The sequence below is a fragment of the Varanus komodoensis genome, unplaced genomic scaffold (genome assembly GCF_004798865.1).
Source record: "Varanus komodoensis strain SLA01 unplaced genomic scaffold, ASM479886v1 scaffold9, whole genome shotgun sequence".
Taxonomy (NCBI): Eukaryota; Metazoa; Chordata; class Lepidosauria; order Squamata; family Varanidae; genus Varanus; species Varanus komodoensis.
In genome coordinates this window covers 22,208,701-22,227,128 of record NW_025336598.1, presented here as the reverse complement: position 1 = coordinate 22,227,128, position 18,428 = coordinate 22,208,701, and the positions used below count along the sequence as shown (strand labels likewise).

The 18,428-nt window shown below is 42.0% G+C and overlaps 1 protein-coding gene across 1 annotated transcript in view; it reads left to right on the top strand.

Annotated features, from left to right (window-relative positions):
- Window positions 1-18,428, top strand: part of GABRA4 (gamma-aminobutyric acid type A receptor subunit alpha4) — a 61,304-nt gene that overhangs the window by 29,930 nt on the left and 12,946 nt on the right. Inside the window, exons 7-8 of the mRNA XM_044418027.1 lie at window positions 4,039-4,191; window positions 13,945-14,204. Of these exons, the coding sequence (XP_044273962.1) occupies window positions 4,039-4,191; window positions 13,945-14,204 (413 nt within the window). The remainder of the gene's footprint in view (window positions 1-4,038; window positions 4,192-13,944; window positions 14,205-18,428) is intronic.

Sequence of the window (18,428 nt, the reverse complement as noted above, 5' to 3'; positions counted from 1 at the left end):
TAGAAAACAAGGAAAATATAAACAGTAAGAGCATTAGAACAATTGCATGATTTGAAAGGCTACATTAAAGAGATGTGACTTTTGCCCCTTTCTAAAAGCTAAGAGAGTGAGCGTAGTTGCCATTCTTGAATTGTACTTCTCCCTCATGTCGATTCAGTGACTCCTCTGAATCAACTCCATTCTTTTACATCTTTCTGGATACATCTTGACACTGTTGCCATTAGTAGAGTCTCCGTTTAATGCTTAGGAAATCCTTGCTGTGGAATACCAATTAGAACCCAAGGCTGAAGCATCTCCAAGCATTATTTATGAATGACTTGGCAGGATAAATGGCAAGATGGCTATGAAGATAAATGAGCAATGCTTACGTGCCTTATACAAATGGCTGATTAATATGCATGTTGTGAAGGGATGTTGCTCCATGGCAGAGCATGTGTTTGGCATGTAGACAACCGCAAGCTCAGTCACCAACATCCCCAGATTGGGCTGCCTGGAAACCTGGAGAGGTGCTGCAGATCAGTGTAGACCAGCCTTCCCCAACCTGGTGCCATCTAGGTGTGTTAGGCAAAAACTCTCATCATCCTGAGACAGCGTGAGTCATGCTGGCTGGGATGATGGAAAGTGTATTCCAACATACCTGGTGGGCACTTGGTTGTGAAAAACTAATGTAGACAATACTGTGTTAGATGGATTAATGCCCTCCCTGCCCCTTTTTTGCCCTCCTGAGCAGATTAAAAGGAGAGGCTTCTAACTGCAGATTTTATTATGGTAAAGTGGGCCAGCCAGGCTGGCTTTGTCATTCAGTAGGAGTATTGCAGAGGTCGTTAGCAAAAGACAATCTGTCTAGTTAATGAGCCAGCTAATGAGAGAGTGAAAGTACCACTTAAGTCCAGAATTTGATTCCTAGCTGATTCCTTCTCCTCCCTTCTTATCCTAATGGAGACAGCACCACCCAATGCAGGGTTCCTGCTGGTTGTGAGCCAGGTGGTGGGAATGCCAGATGTTATTCAATTGGACAACTCTCTTGAGCTGGCCTTGGACAATGGGACTTGTTTAATTGTTCAGCAGTGTCTCCCCCCAAACCAGATGTGCTCTAGCTCTCACCAGCCACTTGCTTATCTCAGGGCTTGTCGGCCTTGAGATTTCAGCCAAGAATTCCAACCCGTCCTCCTTTTCCAGTTCAGATTCAGAGTCTGAAGAAATCACCTTGGAATGCTGTATCTTGGGAAAAAAGGCCTAGTCCCCTCATCAGGCACCTTCTTATCTTACTAGACATGAGAAAACAATGCTTTTATTAAGTTCTCAGGCTCCCCAGGAATATTCTATATGATTGGATTTCTTTAGCTACTGCTTTAGCTAGAATAGCTGCATTTGGAACATGGACCAATTTGTACTGATTTAAATGGATTCCATGTAATTCATAATCTTACTTTTGGAATTTCTTTTTTTCTTTTCTGAGTGCACACTGTGAAGAGAGCAGAGGGACAGGGAAGATTTATGACACTGCCATATCACTATCAAGTGGATTAGATTTTTGGGTGTTTATTGCCCAAAAGCTGATGTACAAGCATTTTGATCAGTTTTATTGATGTAACTGTTATGTGAGGCTGTGCTTGAAGACATTTTAGAAGCTTCAGTTGGATCAGGATGAAATTAGAGAGGAACTGTTTCACTGGATGATATCGGAGCCATCCGTTGCAATCATGTACTAGAATAAGGACCAGATTCGCTGATGACCAAGTTGCTTCTGAGCTCAGTTCAACTAGCTGGATATGACCTTTCAAGCACCATTCTTCAGCATGTTGACACCTGGAGCGCATCTTTAGTCCAAATATGCAGTTTGGGACCAACTTTATCCTATATTTGCATGGAGATACTGCTGGTCTTGTGACACACCTTAGGGTAGGCTATGGCATAGTCCCAGCCCACCACTATGAACAGAGAGCCAATGCTTTAAAGCCCTGAAGCCAAATCCTGGAAAGATGGAACCCTGTGGGTGAGTGACTCCGAAATCCTGGAGATAGGCTTATCACCTCTTCTGGATGGGATTGCACTCCCTTTGAAAGATCAGTCATAGTCTGAGGTTACTCTTTGTTCCATCTCCTTTGCTGGAGGTGTATATAGCCCTGGTGACCTAGAGTGACTTGCACCAGCTTTAACTGGTATTCCAGCTATTGCCTCTCCTGGGCAGGAATAGCTTGGCCACTAGAACAAGTAGCAGTAGCCTCAAGACTGAACTTTGTGATTTGTTATACTGTATGTGTGGCTGCCCTTAAGACTGGTCCAGGAGCCACAACTAGTGCAGAATAGGGCAACCTGGCTGTTGTTAGGAGCTGCTGCTTTTCAGCATGCCACACATGTGCTTATAGATGCATAGGTAGTGGATAAAATAGCAGTTTAGGATTAGACTTTCTTACCTCCCACTCCAAGACCCTGCCAGGGAATGTCAGTCTACCTAGGGGCACTTCTTCAGATCCCTCTGCTGTCTGAGGCATAGAAGCAGACTACTTGGGAGAGGCCATCTTCAGTTGTGGTGCCCAGAATTTAGAATGGCCTCCCAAGGGAGATATGCCTGGCCCCATCAGTTTTAACTTAGATGGGCAGCAAAGATTATTTTATTTCATCAGGTTGTGCTTATCTGTATTCCTAGCAAGCAGGGTCCTTTTCCTGTAGCATTTTTAATTCTGCTGCTTAGTCTGATCTGAATAGAAACCACATTTTGGATTTGTTTTCTTTCACGTTGTTTCATTCAGTATTGAATTATATTATTTTAACTTTGGTGGTACTGTGAAAACCTTGGCAGTGGAATATAACAAGAAAAACAGAACAGTCTTGGAGGGCTGTGGTTAGATAGGTCTTTAAGTCTATTTGGGTCTTCTATTAGTTTCTTAGTTATATTGCCCGTATTGTATTGTATTGTTTTTAATTGGTATCCCAACTAGGATACCTGAGTGGAAGGGTGGAATCATCCTCACCATCCATCCTCATCCTTACCATCACTATCATCATCAAACCTGGGGAATTATGAACAGGCAGGTCTTAAAAATCTGTCCATCTTCATTGTATGTTTTCTTTGTTTTATTGTGAAGGGCCTGAATCCATCCATAAGTTAAACCTCCTGTTTATGCCCTTTGCTAACAGTAGGTTGTGTTTACACCAAGGAGTGGAGTTCATAGGGAAGACAGATGGCCCAAACATTTTCCTAAGAAGCTTCCACTGAAATGAATGGGAAATGCTTAGTTCCACCAAAGAGCATGTTATATAGCTGTTGGACCTTTTCCGTTCATTTCAATAGTGCGCACCTGCAACAACTTCCTTTCCATCAGTGCACTGTGCTAGGTCAGTACCTGATGAACCACTATTTTGTTTGTTATTGGCTCACAGTTGATTTTCTCTAATGTGAAGAATATTTTCTTGGTGCAGCTGTCAAAAGAGTATTACATGTAATAATTATGGTGCTGTGCAGCCTTTGCCAACCTGTTGCCCTCCAGATGTTTTGGACTACAAGTCTCAGCATCCCCCACTGGCCATGCTGGTGGTTGGGCACAAGTTGGAAATTACAGGCCAACACATCTGCAGCTTACCAGATTGGGATAGGCTGCAGCAACCAGAATAGACAGTGTATATTTTTCATGTTAATTTCTCCACTCCCTGATATATATACTCACAGCTTTCTTTATAATGCATTAGTGCATAATGGATGTCAAACAGAGTCTATTGATTCATATTTTACCTTATATGTCCTGGAAAGCATTATTTTAAAATCTGTTTAATTTCCTTGACTTCAGCGTGGCTTTCATTTATTATAGCATATCTCGGTCTTCCATCAGAGATCTCACATGGGCCTTCCAGACGGTCTCCCATCTGACTTCACTGTGACCCGCTTCATTTTGATAGTAGTATGGCATTGTGCCTCTTACTCAGATCAATACAATGCCACTGGAATTAATGGAGATGTCCTTCTATTTAAAAAAATTCTCTTGATTTTTGCAAAAGTCCTTGTAGCATGTAAAACATCTATTTGCTTTTTTTAAAAAGGTGAATATGTTGTAATGACAGTGCACTTCCACCTCCGAAGAAAAATGGGCTATTTCATGATACAGACGTATATCCCATGCATCATGACTGTGATCCTCTCCCAAGTTTCATTTTGGATCAACAAGGAGTCTGTTCCCGCCCGAACAGTTTTTGGTAAGTGCTGCCATTGATGTTGGAATCTAGCATTTCATGACAGTCTCTGCTGCTGTAGCTCCTTCGGCCTGAGGGCCAAATCTAGTTCCAGAGAAGTCCTCAGGTGACTTTCTAGCGGCTGGTGGGGCGGAAGTCAAAGGATAGGGTGAAAGGGAAAAGAGGTGTGGCCAAACATATTTAAGCTTAAAGCTCTTACGGCCAGTACTGAAACCTGAGGACAGATATTTCGGAATTTTGAATGGAGGCAAACCCACTCACCCAGTTATTGGTATGTGGGGGAAAGGAAGTAGGATCTGGACAAAGGCATGTGGTCTGACTGGGACCCCGGGAGGGCCTGATTTGCCCTTTTCCCGTGGCTGAGGTTCCTTACGTATGGCTCGGGGTGCTGTGCTATGACTGGGGAGACCTGAGTTGAAATCCCCACTCACTGATGCAGCTTTCTGGGTGACATTTGGAAAGCCCTGCTGGTGATGCTGTATTCAGGTGTACTTCTTCGTGGACGGTGTGCCCCACATGTTTGCATTCCCACCGGGGTTAAATGAAGCCGATGAGGAGAGGGAGTGGGCTGGTTGTACCCGCTTCCTTCACCTTCTATTCTTGGAAGGCAACTTTCTGAAGAAGAGAGCTTCTGGCATGGGTGGACGTGAGAAAACCGACTTTCCTGAGGCAGCATAGAAAATAGCAGCCTTCCCTCAAGTCAAGGTGCACAGGATCCTAGGCCAGCTAAGTTATTTGGGCAGCTGAGGCAGAGCCTCAGAACCAAGCACCTCTTCCTCAGCAGTAAAAATGCAAACACAATTAGGAGTCATGCTACCCCAGATTAGCTGCTTGAGGCCATGAGAGGAACAACTGTGGGAACGGGTGGGCCATTGAATGTTCTTGGGCCATTGCATGGGAAACTTCTGTCCCACCATGTTTCAACCTAGGCCCCCACCGTCCCTCCTCACAAGGTGCCAGCCCTGAATTTGTGTGTGTGTTTTAAATAGTTTTTATTTTTATAAATCAAAGATAAGAAAAAGAAAAACAATAAGAAAAAGTAACATGAAAGAGAAAGAAAAAGATACCAAGGGACCTTATATAAAAATTACTTATAGCACTAAGTGCGAGAAGTTAACACAAAAAATCAATAATTATTATTACTTTTATCAATTTTAAAACTACAGCTTTGACTTAATAGTACTTGGTTATTACAAAAGGGAAAAAAACAATTTAACATGGGTATCAAGCAAATATTAATTCACTTTATAACATATCCACAAACCCACCAACAATTAATACTTGATTTTTCTTTTTTCCCCAGATAAAATGATATTATAATAAAAAGTTAGATTCATAAATCAAATATATTAATCTGATCATTGTTTACATAATATTTAATAATAACATACTTTCCATTCTTTTTAGATTTATTTTAAGCAGTGACAAAGCATTTATGTGGTAATCATGATTCACTAATGATATCTATAAATTCTGTTTTTTCTCTCAGTTGCTAAATAAAGTACATATAGTAGGTTTCCATTTAACATAAAGTTCTTTAACTGGTCTTCCATATGTAGTTGATTAGTAAATATAGCAGCTAGGTCATCATTACATAAATTCTATTTTTCTCTCAATTATTAGGAAAATCTGTATGGTAAACCTTCCATTTATCAGGCTATAGATTGTACTGATGCTTTATGAGTTTATTTAAGTCTGAGTTTTCTGTTAAGGGACAGATTTGATCTGATCTTGCAAAGGGGTCAGGGTTCTTGGGATACTGAAAAGATCAGCATCACAGAAAGATCTGAGTTCGGCTGGAAGCTAGACGGAGCAGTCAGCATGTTGCCCCAAGATCAGAGCAAGTCTTTGACTTAAATAGGAAGTTACTGGTCTAGCTTGCTCCACTTGTACCTCTTCTTTGACCCTTCAGGGGCCTGGTATGTTTTAAGCAGGCTCAGGATGTGCTGATGTGGGAATAGTGGCAATATGACCTAAGTCTGCAGTCTGGGGATGTTAACAGGACCTCTTCTGGATGCTGGGAAACTTCACTCTGGGGTTCCTCTAAAGAGCAGTGTCCTTGGGAGATAGAAGCCCCGTGATGGCCAAGTGTTCTCCTATTGACTCTGGAGCCTCTTCTGAAGGCAGGGGGTCACTCTCTTATGGGGATAATGGATACTGGGATGGAGGTTCATGAAACTTAAACATTTGTTGCTGGGTCAGAGTCAGGGATCAGGGCCCACAGTTGGCTCAAGAGGTTCTCATGTGTTTGTGCAGATCCTCTCAGAAGCCCAGCGGATTAGCAGTTCATATTTCTTTGTGCATCACTCAAAAGGAGCCCAACTATTAGGAACAAGAGATTTGCCCAAGTAAGGAACAGGTGTCCAAAGGCCCCTTCTCCTCATCCCTGTGTGAGGGTGAATTGGGAAAAATCAATGGCTAGATATAAGAGTGAAACACATTAACATTCAATTTAAAAGAGAATGCTGCAATGGACGCTGAACGCAAAACAAACAAACAAAGTCACCACTAAGGATATGATGCCAAAGCTGTATTTCTAACAAAGGGGTAGAGAATGCAGATGTGGCTCAAGCAGTTTTCTAAAGAAGGCTACTTTCTAAACCTCCTCTTTATTGTGCATTTTGAAAGGACCATTGAACCAAAAGGCCTATTAAATGGTGCATTTTGAAGAAGCTAATAAAAGAGGTTTAGCTGAGGCCTGCCTAGGAACTGAAGGGAAAGGTTTTTTTCACTGGCATGGGAAATCTGAATGTGTATGTGAAGGCTGGCTGTCCACATTTTTAGAAATTGCTAATTGCTGAAAAAAGAAGTTTGAATACCAGTGACAGATTTCTTGTTAAATTGGAGAGTGATAATTATTATTTTTTAGAGTTTTTAAAATCTCTTACGGAAGTGAAAGTTCTTTGACAGAATTATAGTTGCTTGTGGCATCCAACACAATCCTATGCCTGTCTGCTTGAAAATAATCCTGTATTTTGGGTTATTGCCTTTTTTCTTCTCAGGTCAAATATGTTTTGCAGGTCTCATTTATTTATTTATTTAAAACATTTATAACTCGTCCTTTGCATAGTCTCAGGACGGTGTACAGCAATAAATAATCATAAAATACAATTAAAATATTCAAAAATAAACATTAAAACATTCAACTATAACAATTAATTCAAATTAAAGGAAGAGAAAAAGAAAAAGAAGAGACTATGACTGTAAATATTGTTATTATCTTATTAAAATATTAATTTAATTATTAAAATGATGGGTAAATAGAAAGGTCTTTACCTGGCACTGGAAAGAATAGAGAGTTGGCACCAGGTGGACCTCTCTGGGGAGCATATTCCATAATTTGGGCGCCACCCCAGAGAAAGCCCTCCTTCAGGTAGACACCCTCCGTACCTCCTTCAAAGAGGGTTCCTGGAGCAAGACCTCCCCTGCTGATCTTAAGGGGCGTGAGGGCATATAGGGAAGGAGACATTCCTTCAGTTAAAGCCTGCAAACATTGTTTAATCCATGAGGAATGTGGGAAAGAATTTGTGCCTATATGCCACAGACAAACATGGTAGGTGAAAATGAATTATCAAGGGAGTGTAAGCATGGGCTTAGCTGTGGCACAGTGGCTTGACAGGGCCAGCTATGCTGGTTACACTACTGGTAGCAGCAGTGGAGCTTGGGGCAAGATGCCAGAGGGTACAAAAGGGAATTTAAAGAAGGTGGATGCTTTTGCCAGTCTTGCATAAGGACTGATGACCCTGTTGTGATGTGTTTGCAGCACTGTAGTGACGCATTTATAGTAATAAGCTGTTTGAAAAAGGAAATATTTGCTAGTCTGCTTTGTGCTCAAAGGTGTAAATGCTACAAAAATACTTCAGTTTCTATGGAAATTTTCTAGCTAGCAACCTTTAGCTAAGTTTGGAAAGGACCATCTTTCACAGGAGCGTAATTCAGTGCTTTATTTTTCTTCATTTCCCCCCATGAATGAGCTGCAGGCTGTCAGTGGCCTATGCTTATCTGCTTAGGCTTGGCTCAGGAGGAGAAGGGCATTGAGTGGCTCTTCACATTGAATCCCTCTATCTTGAAGGAGGTCTGAAGAAGCCTTTTGTCATTAAGAGCTTCCAGAGACCAGCAGCTTTTGTCTGGGTGAAACATTTTCTATGGAAACCTCTCACAAGTGTGGTGATCTGTGTGTTCTTGCCCCCATCAGATAAAAACTTAGGAAGCAGTGAGATGTTCTAGGAACAAGACTGGGGGAAGGGAAATATGGGCAAGCCAGTGAAATGTAGAGATGTATTTTTGTTTTTATATCATTTTTATATTGCCCAATTGGCAGAGCTCTTTGGGTGGTTTACCACAATGTCAGACAATCTAAAACATACAACACAACATCAAACACATTTAAATGGTTAAAACTGTATAAAATAGAAGTAAAAACTAGAGTAGGGACTGGCAGCAGTATAAAGATTTTAAATACAATGTGGGATTTAAAATGGAGTGAAACTAAAATCCCTGGGAAAATAAAGTTGTTACATAGCACCAGAAGGAGTACAATGTAGATGCCAGATAAGCCTCTCTGGGAAGTTCATTCCACAGTTGAGGTGCTGGAAGAGGACAGCTCTGTTCTTAGTAGGCACCCAGTCTACTTCTCTTGGTGGGGCACCTGCAGAAGGACCTCTGAGGATGATCTCTGAATCCAGGCAGGTATATAGGGGAGAAGATGATCCTTTGGGTAACCTGACCCCAAGCCGTTTGAGGCTTTGAATGTTAATCAGGTCTGGAAAAGGACTGGCAGCCTGTCAGAACATAAAATACTAATCTGATAGGATCATGTGGACCAGTTCCTGTTAATAATTTTGAGCTGTTATGGACCAGCTGAAGTTTCCAGACCATTTTCAAAGTCAGCCCCACATATAACACATTGCAGTAACCCAGATGAGATGAGAACATAGATAACTAAAGCTAGACTACCCTGTCCAGATGTAGCTTGTATATCACTCTAAGCTGATAAAATATTCTCCATCCCACCAAGCCCACCTCTGCCTTTTGTGACATTGCTGGATCCAGGAGGGTTTCAAAACTAGGCACTTGATCTTTTAAAGGGAGTGCAACCTCCTCCAGAGCATCACTTCTTGTGGTGGGTGGACCATCCACTAACAGTACCTCCATCTTGTCTAGATTGCATCTCAATTTATTGGTCAGCATCCAGTCCATTACCATGCCCAGACACTGATTCAGAGCAGCCACTGCCTCACCTTGATTCTGTTAAAGGAGAGAGAGAACTGGTGTCACTGGTATACTGATGACACCTTAGTCTGCTCCTCTGGATAACCTTTCCCAGTGGTTCCCAGTTCTATTCTTGTTTGTCCTGTTCAACCTCAGGCTGAGATCCACCCTGGCTGTGGTGCCTAACTAGCCCTCAGTGGTTCCTCAGGTGCCCATGCCCCCAACCCCCAATATCTGGTCTTTCCACATCACTTGCTTCCCTTCGACTGTCTATTGTTTCCCAGCTTTTGTGCTATGACTTCCCCATTTAAGAGGTTGAATTGTCTTTGGTAAGACTTTCTAACTGGCAGTAAGTGCTTTAAGTGAAGATGTGCTGGTATTTTTGTATTTTTTTGATCCCTTTTGCCTTTGTGTCTCATCCTTTGTCTTCAGTCCTGCCTACCACTGGAATGCAGTCCCCAGTTTCAAAATAATTGCCTCTAATCTGTGCTCCAAAGTGGTATGGTTCCACTTAATTGCCATTTTCTTCATTGGAACATGTAAATCTAGGCAAAGAAGTAAAGACAGTGTTCAGGTAATGTGATAGAGTAAGGATTGAATGAGGGTCCTTGTTGAACCACAAGTTGTCATTGAAATGTGGGTCATCAAGCTGTCTGAAGCTGATATTAAAAAAACAACAACAACTATGGTGAACGATCCATAGTTCACAACCTCCAACAACAAGCCATGGGTTCTTTTCATGGGCTGTTATCGCAGCTGGGTTCAGATAACAATATGACCCATAGTTCAACAATGATGACCACTCAACCATTGATTGTAGGTTATTGAGTCACCTAAACATTACTAAACATGTATCTTATTGTTATTTTTTCAGCTAAAACCTTTTGGGATGTGTGCTCACATTATAATAGCTTTTTCTGTGATATTTCCATTGGAATATTGTCTCTAGCAGACTTCATTCCAAAAGCTTTAAACAAACAAAGAGCTACTTTATAAAATATCCAGTGATAATCCAGCAGTTTTTCTGAAGCAGCCCAACATCCGTTGCTCAATATAGATGATACCTGTTCTTCTCCTTAGATTATGAGAGAAATAAGAAAATTGATGGTTCAGCCTACAACATTTGCAGGTTGGCTTGTAGGCAATCTGATATCTTCTCTGAAAAGGATTGTATTTTTAATAGCATACATTATAGGACACACAGTCAAATATCTGGAAAGTACTTTTCTGCTGCATATTGGTGTATACCAATCAGAGAGAATCAGAAGGATTAATAGTAGCATTCGTGTGTGTTTGGAGTTGCTACGTTAATCTGAAAGGCCCCTTTAAAATAAAATGGATGCATTTCCAAATAAAACAATTGTGCTCTAGTAGGACAGAAGCCCTGCTTAGATATTGGTTAGCTTAAAATGCAGACCAAGCACAAATATCTTCATACTCTACCACTCCCTGGTTTGAAATAAGATAATCATGGTGCAGAATCAATTTTACAAAAGGAAGATTTGATTGCATAAGTAATATTTAATCCCTACCCTGTATTTCTGAATTCTGCATGATGCAATATCAAGACTGTTTTAATAAGGAGCCGGTTCGGTCGATTCAGCCATCATGGAAGGTACCTGCCAGGCTTAGTTTGCTAAGTCTCCATTCCCTTCTCCAATTCCTGCCTGAATTCCTTTCTTCTCTCCCAATTTGTTATAAATATACTTTGCCGTAGCATCTGAGTGGAGGAAATGTATTATTTGTGTTGACTAGGATTGCTTTCAAAAGCTGTGCTTTGGGGGCACACCTGATTCGTACCAACCGCAGTGGCAACCTGTGGCAAGATTGGAGCAGTGTTCCTCAGTTTGGTGCTCTCCAGCTGTTTTACATTACAACTCCCAGAATTCTGGATCATTAGCTATATTGATTCGGACCATTGGGCGTTGAAGTCCAACCCTTCAAGAGGGTACCAGGTTGGGCAGGGATGGACTAAAGCAAACTAGGAAAAAAGGTTCATGTGAGCCTCTGCCCTACTTCCGGTTCCCAAGCAGTGGTCTGACAATTGGCCTCACATGTGCTGAGATCATCACACCCCTGTCCTCCCACCCACACACACTTTTCATACCCTCGCGGCTTCCTCAACTTTCCACATTGCAAGAAAGTTGGGAATGTGCACCCCAACATTCATATGTCGCTCAGTGTGAGCTGACACTGCGTGCCATGTGTTCAGATGTGCATTTTGGAATGGAAACGATTTTGGATGTGTATTTGCATCCAATCTGAGCACCAACTTTCCAAGCCCTGCTTTTGAATACTGGATAGGTCTGTGCATTTGTGTGCAAATGCACCAAATTGCAAAACATAGAGAGCTTTTCACAGAGATGATTATACTCTGTACTAATTTAAGCTGCAGTCTCAGTCTAGGCACTGTAAGTGAATTGTTCCGTATCATTAGAGTTATATTACAGAACTGTCAGGAGAAGCAGTGTATTGCTGTATTTGGTCACCTACTGCTGTCTCCTCAGCTGCTTTATTAAAATGTATAGTCTCTCATGTTATTTTAAAGCACTATTGAGTTCATTTGTCCTTATTATCATTTGGTGAAAAGAAGAAAGAGAAAGAAAAAAGCAGCTGTAAATACAATTTGCAATAGAATCACTATCTTTTAGAATCCTGAGCTTCAGCAGAATCTTTGGGTTTGCACTTGTAAAACCCTCCTAAGTAGCTTTGATACTTTTGCCTTCACTACCTTTTAAATCCTATTGTGCTTGGAAAAAATATTTAAATTAGTGCTGGAGTCAGACAGGCCAAAGTTGAATCAAGAACAATGTGATGTATTTGACAATGACCACAATCCTCAACAGTGTAAAGCCTATGTAATGATTGCAGTTCCATGTCAAAACATGAAATTGTTGTCAGGATCTATTCAATGTGCTGCTAGCGGGAGGTTACAAGAGTTGATATCATTCCGCTAGTCATTGCACAAGCACTAGCAGACCAAGCATCCCATCATTACCTAGGCTACCGCAGTCTAACAAGTTGCAAAACAACTTGTGGAGTGCTTTGCACAGCATCCTGCACATGCAGAGTCTAAATGTTGGGTTTGATGCTTGAGTAAGGCTGAAAATAAGGTTTCTGCAACCAGTAGGCACATTCTAGAAATGGCACCACTAGTTATATATAACCCATAGTATCCATTATTCATACATGTATACTCACTGAGACTCAATCCAGACAAGATGGAGGTGTTGGTGGGTAGGCCATCTGTCCAGTTAGGAGATACTCAGCCTGTCCTGGATAGGGTTGCACTACCCATGAAGGACAGGGTTCATAGTTTGGGGGTGCTCCTGGATCCAAACAGAAATGGACTCAGTGGAACGGAGCACCTTTTATCAGCTCCGGATGATTTACCGACTACGACCTTGTCTGTACAGGTGGAGCCTGGTCCCAGAGATCCATGCTCTGGGAAGCTCTTGCCTGGACTATTGTAATGCACTTTATGTGGTGTTGCTTTTGAAAATGGTCTGGAAACTCCAACCGAGTCAGAATAGAGCAGCCCAGCTATTAACAACGATATCATGCCATTATCGCATCAGTTCTCTTTCAGCTGCAATGGCTGCCAGTTGAATTCTGGGCCCAAGGTCAAAATGCTTATGCTAAGCTTTAAGGACCTCAGTGGTTTGGGACCAGGTTACCTGAAGGAACACCTTACTCCATATATTCCTACCTGGCCCCTAAGAACTTCCGCAGAGGTCCTTCATAGGGAACCACCACCAAAAGAAGTAAGGGGGGGTGATAACTAGCGGAAGGCCTTCTCAGCAGTTGTACCCCATCTTTGGAACACGCTTCCCAAGGAGGTGTACCTGGTGCCAACCGTTTTTTTTTTTTTTTTTGAGCACCAGGTGAACACCTTTTTATTTTCCAAATATTTAAACAGGTAAGATCTGTTTTAATTCTATTTTTATGATATTTCCTGCTATGCCATGCACTAATTCTATTTTAACTGCTGCAGGTTTTGCTATATTCCTGTTATTGTTTTTGTCTATTTAACATTGAATATTGTATCATTATTTGTCTGTTTTTATATTGTGAACTGCCCAGAGGTCCCAAATAGGGTGGTAGCGAACAGTGTAACAAACAGTTTTCATCATACTGGGTCATATACATGGCAATACTGTAATGTTTACTCAGAAAAAACTTGTGTTTAATGAGACTTATTCCTGAGAGCATTACTGCTACAGATACCAATACCTATCCCATACAGCATTTTTTCCTGCTCAGATTGGTGTCTAAGTCCCCAGTGCATTTTAATAAAAACTTCTAAAGCAGTTTTATAAAGTGAAAGAAAAGGACATTAAAATATTTCAAAGCAGTTCACTCCCTTACTGGAAGAGAATAAATGGGGTATAAAGTACTAACATATTTTTTTTTGGTGCTAGTCTGGGGTCAGTGAGGACCCCCAAAAGCATAGGAAATATTTTTATTTACAAAAAATAAATTTGATATGATTGTGAATTGCAAAAACACAGCAACTGATCTTGCTTTGTGTCTTTTCTTCTTAAGGAATAACCACTGTTTTGACTATGACAACTCTGAGCATCAGTGCAAGGCATTCCTTGCCCAAAGTCTCTTATGCCACTGCCATGGATTGGTTCATCGCCGTGTGTTTTGCCTTTGTTTTCTCGGCACTTATTGAATTTGCAGCTGTCAACTATTTCACTAATGTTCAAACGGAAAAAGCTAAAAGGAAGGCCGTGAAATCTGCCCCTGAATTTCCAGCGACTCCTGTGCGGAAGGAAAACTGTGCAGATGAGGCTCCTACGGTATTTCATTGATTTAATACATATTAGAATTTTACTAGGAAAATACCTGCCAAATGTTTCTTGAAAAATGATGGGGCAGAGTTGAGTTAGAAGGCCAAGCACTAGCGCTGGTACCAGTTCCCCTCCTCAGGTGCTTCACCCCATCTGGCTTTTCCTTGTATCTGGCTTTCCTGGGGCTCTCATGAAAACCTAAAAAGAACCACATTGGATTGGACCAGAGGTCTATCTAATCTAGCATGTTGGTTCTCATCGCAGCCAACCAAATGCCTCATTCCCAGGGACAAAACCTATATTAATTCTCAACAGGCTGTTCACTGGCAACAAATGACCAATGAGTGTGTATCTGGGCCAGTAAAAAGATGTCTTACACCAGTGACTTTGGTGAAATTGTGTTTCAGAGCTGTCTTCTAGTGGCAGAAAAAATATCTCACAGGCCTTGGGGAAAGTTCACAGTGATATGACGATTTCCCTGATCTTATATTGTAATAGCTGCCCAGCATCATGGATTCTTGCTGCCTTAGGCAAATTTCCAAATATCCTTAGAAATGAGCTGTGCTTCAGAGGTTACATAGTGCACTGGAATGGGTTAGTGCTGATAGATGAAGAATGGGTGCAACTCCTGCTTGCATTTTTTGTATGGTATTTTAAGATGTATGAAAATTAAGTTTTAGTTCTTTGTATCACTCAAACTTGCCTCACTTGTATCACTGAGGAGGAACCCAGATGCATTTTCCCAGACTTGCATTTAAAGAGTTTGAAAAATGCAGAGTTTTCGAGAATGCAATTTAAAAATACACATTTTCACACTTGAGTCTGTGGGGGAAAGTCTGTGCATTTGGGTTCACACTTTTTAACATGTGAATTTTCCCCATCTGGTCTATGCACTTTCCTCATTTGCTTGAAGTGAAAACAGATCCCCACTGAACATAGGAGTGCGGCAATGTGCGGTTTGAAGAATCTTCCTGGTTGCAAGCATCATATATTTTCCCATCCATAGTGATATCAGAAAAGCATGAGCATCCCATCTGGGAGGATGAAAACCAGATCACTTTTTTGGGTTTAGCTCTGCAGATTTCATTCTATTTCATACCCCTTCTGCTGGCACCCACTCAGTCGGTAGCAAGTTAAGCCCATATACAGATTCTGTTTTTTTTTTTTTTAATGGAAACAATTTGTAAATGATTTTAGATCGGGGATCTTTAAATGTGTGCAGATGTTATTGTACTTTCTAAAAATATGTTGTAATTGGTCATCTTGTATTAGTGTATATGATTGTAGTCATATTCCTTACTTATCAAAGAATTTGTCTGTTTTGTCCTACACTTCAGAAGGCTGCAATGGCCGTGTTTGCTCTAATTCTTTGACATGTAAGGAATATAGCTGTTTTGGCTGAAATGAAGTAATTTGTGGAGAGTGAGAAACAGGCAAGGATATTTTTAAGAGGGCAATATCCCTGTGTGAGCTACACAGCAGACAGGGAATGTTGCAGACCTGCAGACTTGCACAAAAACTGCCAATTGATTTTTTTCAAGATCCAAAAAATAATTCGCAAAGATTACAATTTGCGCAAATGGTGGAACTGGAAAGATGTACAAAGCTTTTCTGGAAATGGGGGAACAATAATCTGCTGTAGTCTGCCACTGTTTGCTGGAATAGAATGATGCAGAATCCCATTGGACTTAAACAGAAATGAAATCTAAAAGTTATGCTTAAGAACTCAGGAGGTCTGGACTTGGTATGCGTTGCTCAATCAAGCACAAAAAGGATGAGAGAAGCAAACTGGATTTTATTCTCAAGAATAGGTCAATCGCAAGCAAAGGGGCAATTGACCCAGAGCACATGGTGCAGTCTCCTTTTATACATTTGCTGACCAGGTAGCAATGACAGATGTCCATTAGTTCGAAATTCCCACTGCAGTTGCTGATTGGTACATTTGAATTCAGGAGGTACCCTTGCATACCTGGGAGGCTGAGCTACCTGGGAGTTGGGCTGGGAGGCTCCAGTTTACCTTGATGATGCTTGGGGGCATGACCAGCCTGCCTGGGCTTAATGTTGGCCAGCCAGCTAAGTCCTACAATACATCCCAAAATGGTATTCAATGTGGGGAGCTGTGCATCAACCACAAAGGAGTGTTCAGCCCTTATCTGGGATGAGAGTGTGTGTAGATGAAGATGTGCCATGCTGTGCTTCACCCATTCAGCCAGAAGCATTGTTGAAGGCACTGGTGCTTTGGCTGTCCCAGTTGTTACAATACGTTATGTAAGCAAACCATGGCCAGAGCCGTTGCTAGGCTTAGTTGGGCTGCAGTCCCAAATCTCTTCCCCAGAGCCACACCTATGTATTGGTGTGATAGACACATCCATACCCCCTCCCGCCAATTGACTTGCCACCAAGGGGTGATTTTCAATTGGGATTGCCTTTGGCAAGAAGGGTGATCTATCTTCTTGCCACCTGCTGCAGAAACAGCTTATTGAAAAGCTTCTTCCTTTGGAAAAAAAACTTCTTCCTTGCTTATGGCAGGTTGCAAACTTGTCTCCGGTGAGCCTGGGCCAGAGAGCTGAGCATCTTTAAGTGTCAAGCAACAGTTCATCCAAAGCCACTCTTTACTTTGTCATGCTTGTTTCCTTTCCTGTAATTTTGCCATTGCTGACAGCATGATTGCTTTGGCTGAGTTCATCAGGGCACTCTGTGAGATTGAAGATGTATTGATTTTCTGTAGCCTTGATTACAATGCTTGGTTAATGCCAAAATGCCCCTTTTGGGATCCTTCACGCTCTGCTCTCCTTACTGGTTCTTCTTCTCAAGCTCCAGGAGGGTCAAATGAATTCCTGGAGAATTCTGTGGAGGTGTCAGACCTCTTTCAGCCTTAGGGCCAAACTCCATTTTAGAGACATTTTCAGAAGCTGGTGGACAGAACTGAAGGTGAAAGGGGCCCAAAGCACCAACACATTTTAACTGAAAGCCCTTCCTGTTAGTAGCTGACCCTAAGGAGAAGCAGTTCAACCTTCCTGCTTGGGGGAAAATGCACAGAAGCTGGGAAAGCGCTAAAAATCAGGAGCTGGGCTCAAAGTGGGAGGGATGTGACCATTTGGGCAAATCTTGAGAGACAGATTTGGGATCCAGATCTGCGGTTAAGCACCCCTGAACTAGTTGGTCCAAAATGTAAATTAAAAATGGACATAGTTAAACCCCACTGCAGTTAGAAAGAGAACGTCTATTTTCCCTTATTGCCCATGCATAACATGGATGTTGTTGGCCTCAGTGCTTGCACTTGAAGATAAGACTGAGCTCTGTGTACATGCAGCTGAATTTGTGCAGGGTCATGTGCTTGAGAATCTTGGTTGTAACAGCTCTTTGCTGCTGCTGAACACGTGCTGGCAGAATCATGTTCCTACATCTTGTGTTCTCTCAGCCCAGGGGTTGAATATGAGAAGAGATACTGCAGATCAACTGGACCACTAGGATATGCATTGGACAGTGAAAAAAAAATGAATGAGTTGCCCTGTTGTTGCCTATTTACTTGGGGATGCATTCTAGCACAGGGGTACACAACCTTTTGGCTCCCTAGGTTGCACTGGGCAGTGCTAGGGGCAGCACATGTCCATGCATGTACTTTTAAGTACGTGGATGTACACACAGAGGCCTAGGAATACTTTTGCTAGCACCAGCTGAGGAGAGAGCAAAGATAAAGGGAGGAGCTAGCACTTTTCTAGCACTTTCAGTGGCTTTTGATGCAACCAGAAATGAGAACCTTTGGGATCTGCCCTGGGAACACAGATCTGCCCTGTTCTGTGGTGATTCTAGTCCTATTTGGATGGGTGTTTCCTGACAGTGCCGGGGGATTACTGCTCTCTTCCTTGGCAAGTCTGTCATGGGTTTCTGCAGGGCTCAATTCTTTTCCCCCTGCTACACAAAATTACATAGGAAGGCTAGTCAAGGATCTGGGCTGAGGTGTCATCGATATGCAGATAACACCCAGCTGTACATCTCCTTTTCATCCAACCCAGGTGAGGCAGTGGATATCCTGAACAGGTGACCAAGCAGTGTGATGGACTTGATAAGGGGCAGCCAATGGAAGTTCAGTGATGTTGAAACTCTTTTGGAGGAGGTTGTACTCCTCTGGAAGTTCACATGAACAGATTGGGATGCCCCTGGAATCAGCACAGTCATTTGAGGTGCAGGTGGCCTTTAGACTAGGAGCACCTTTTAGTGGCTGTGGCTGAT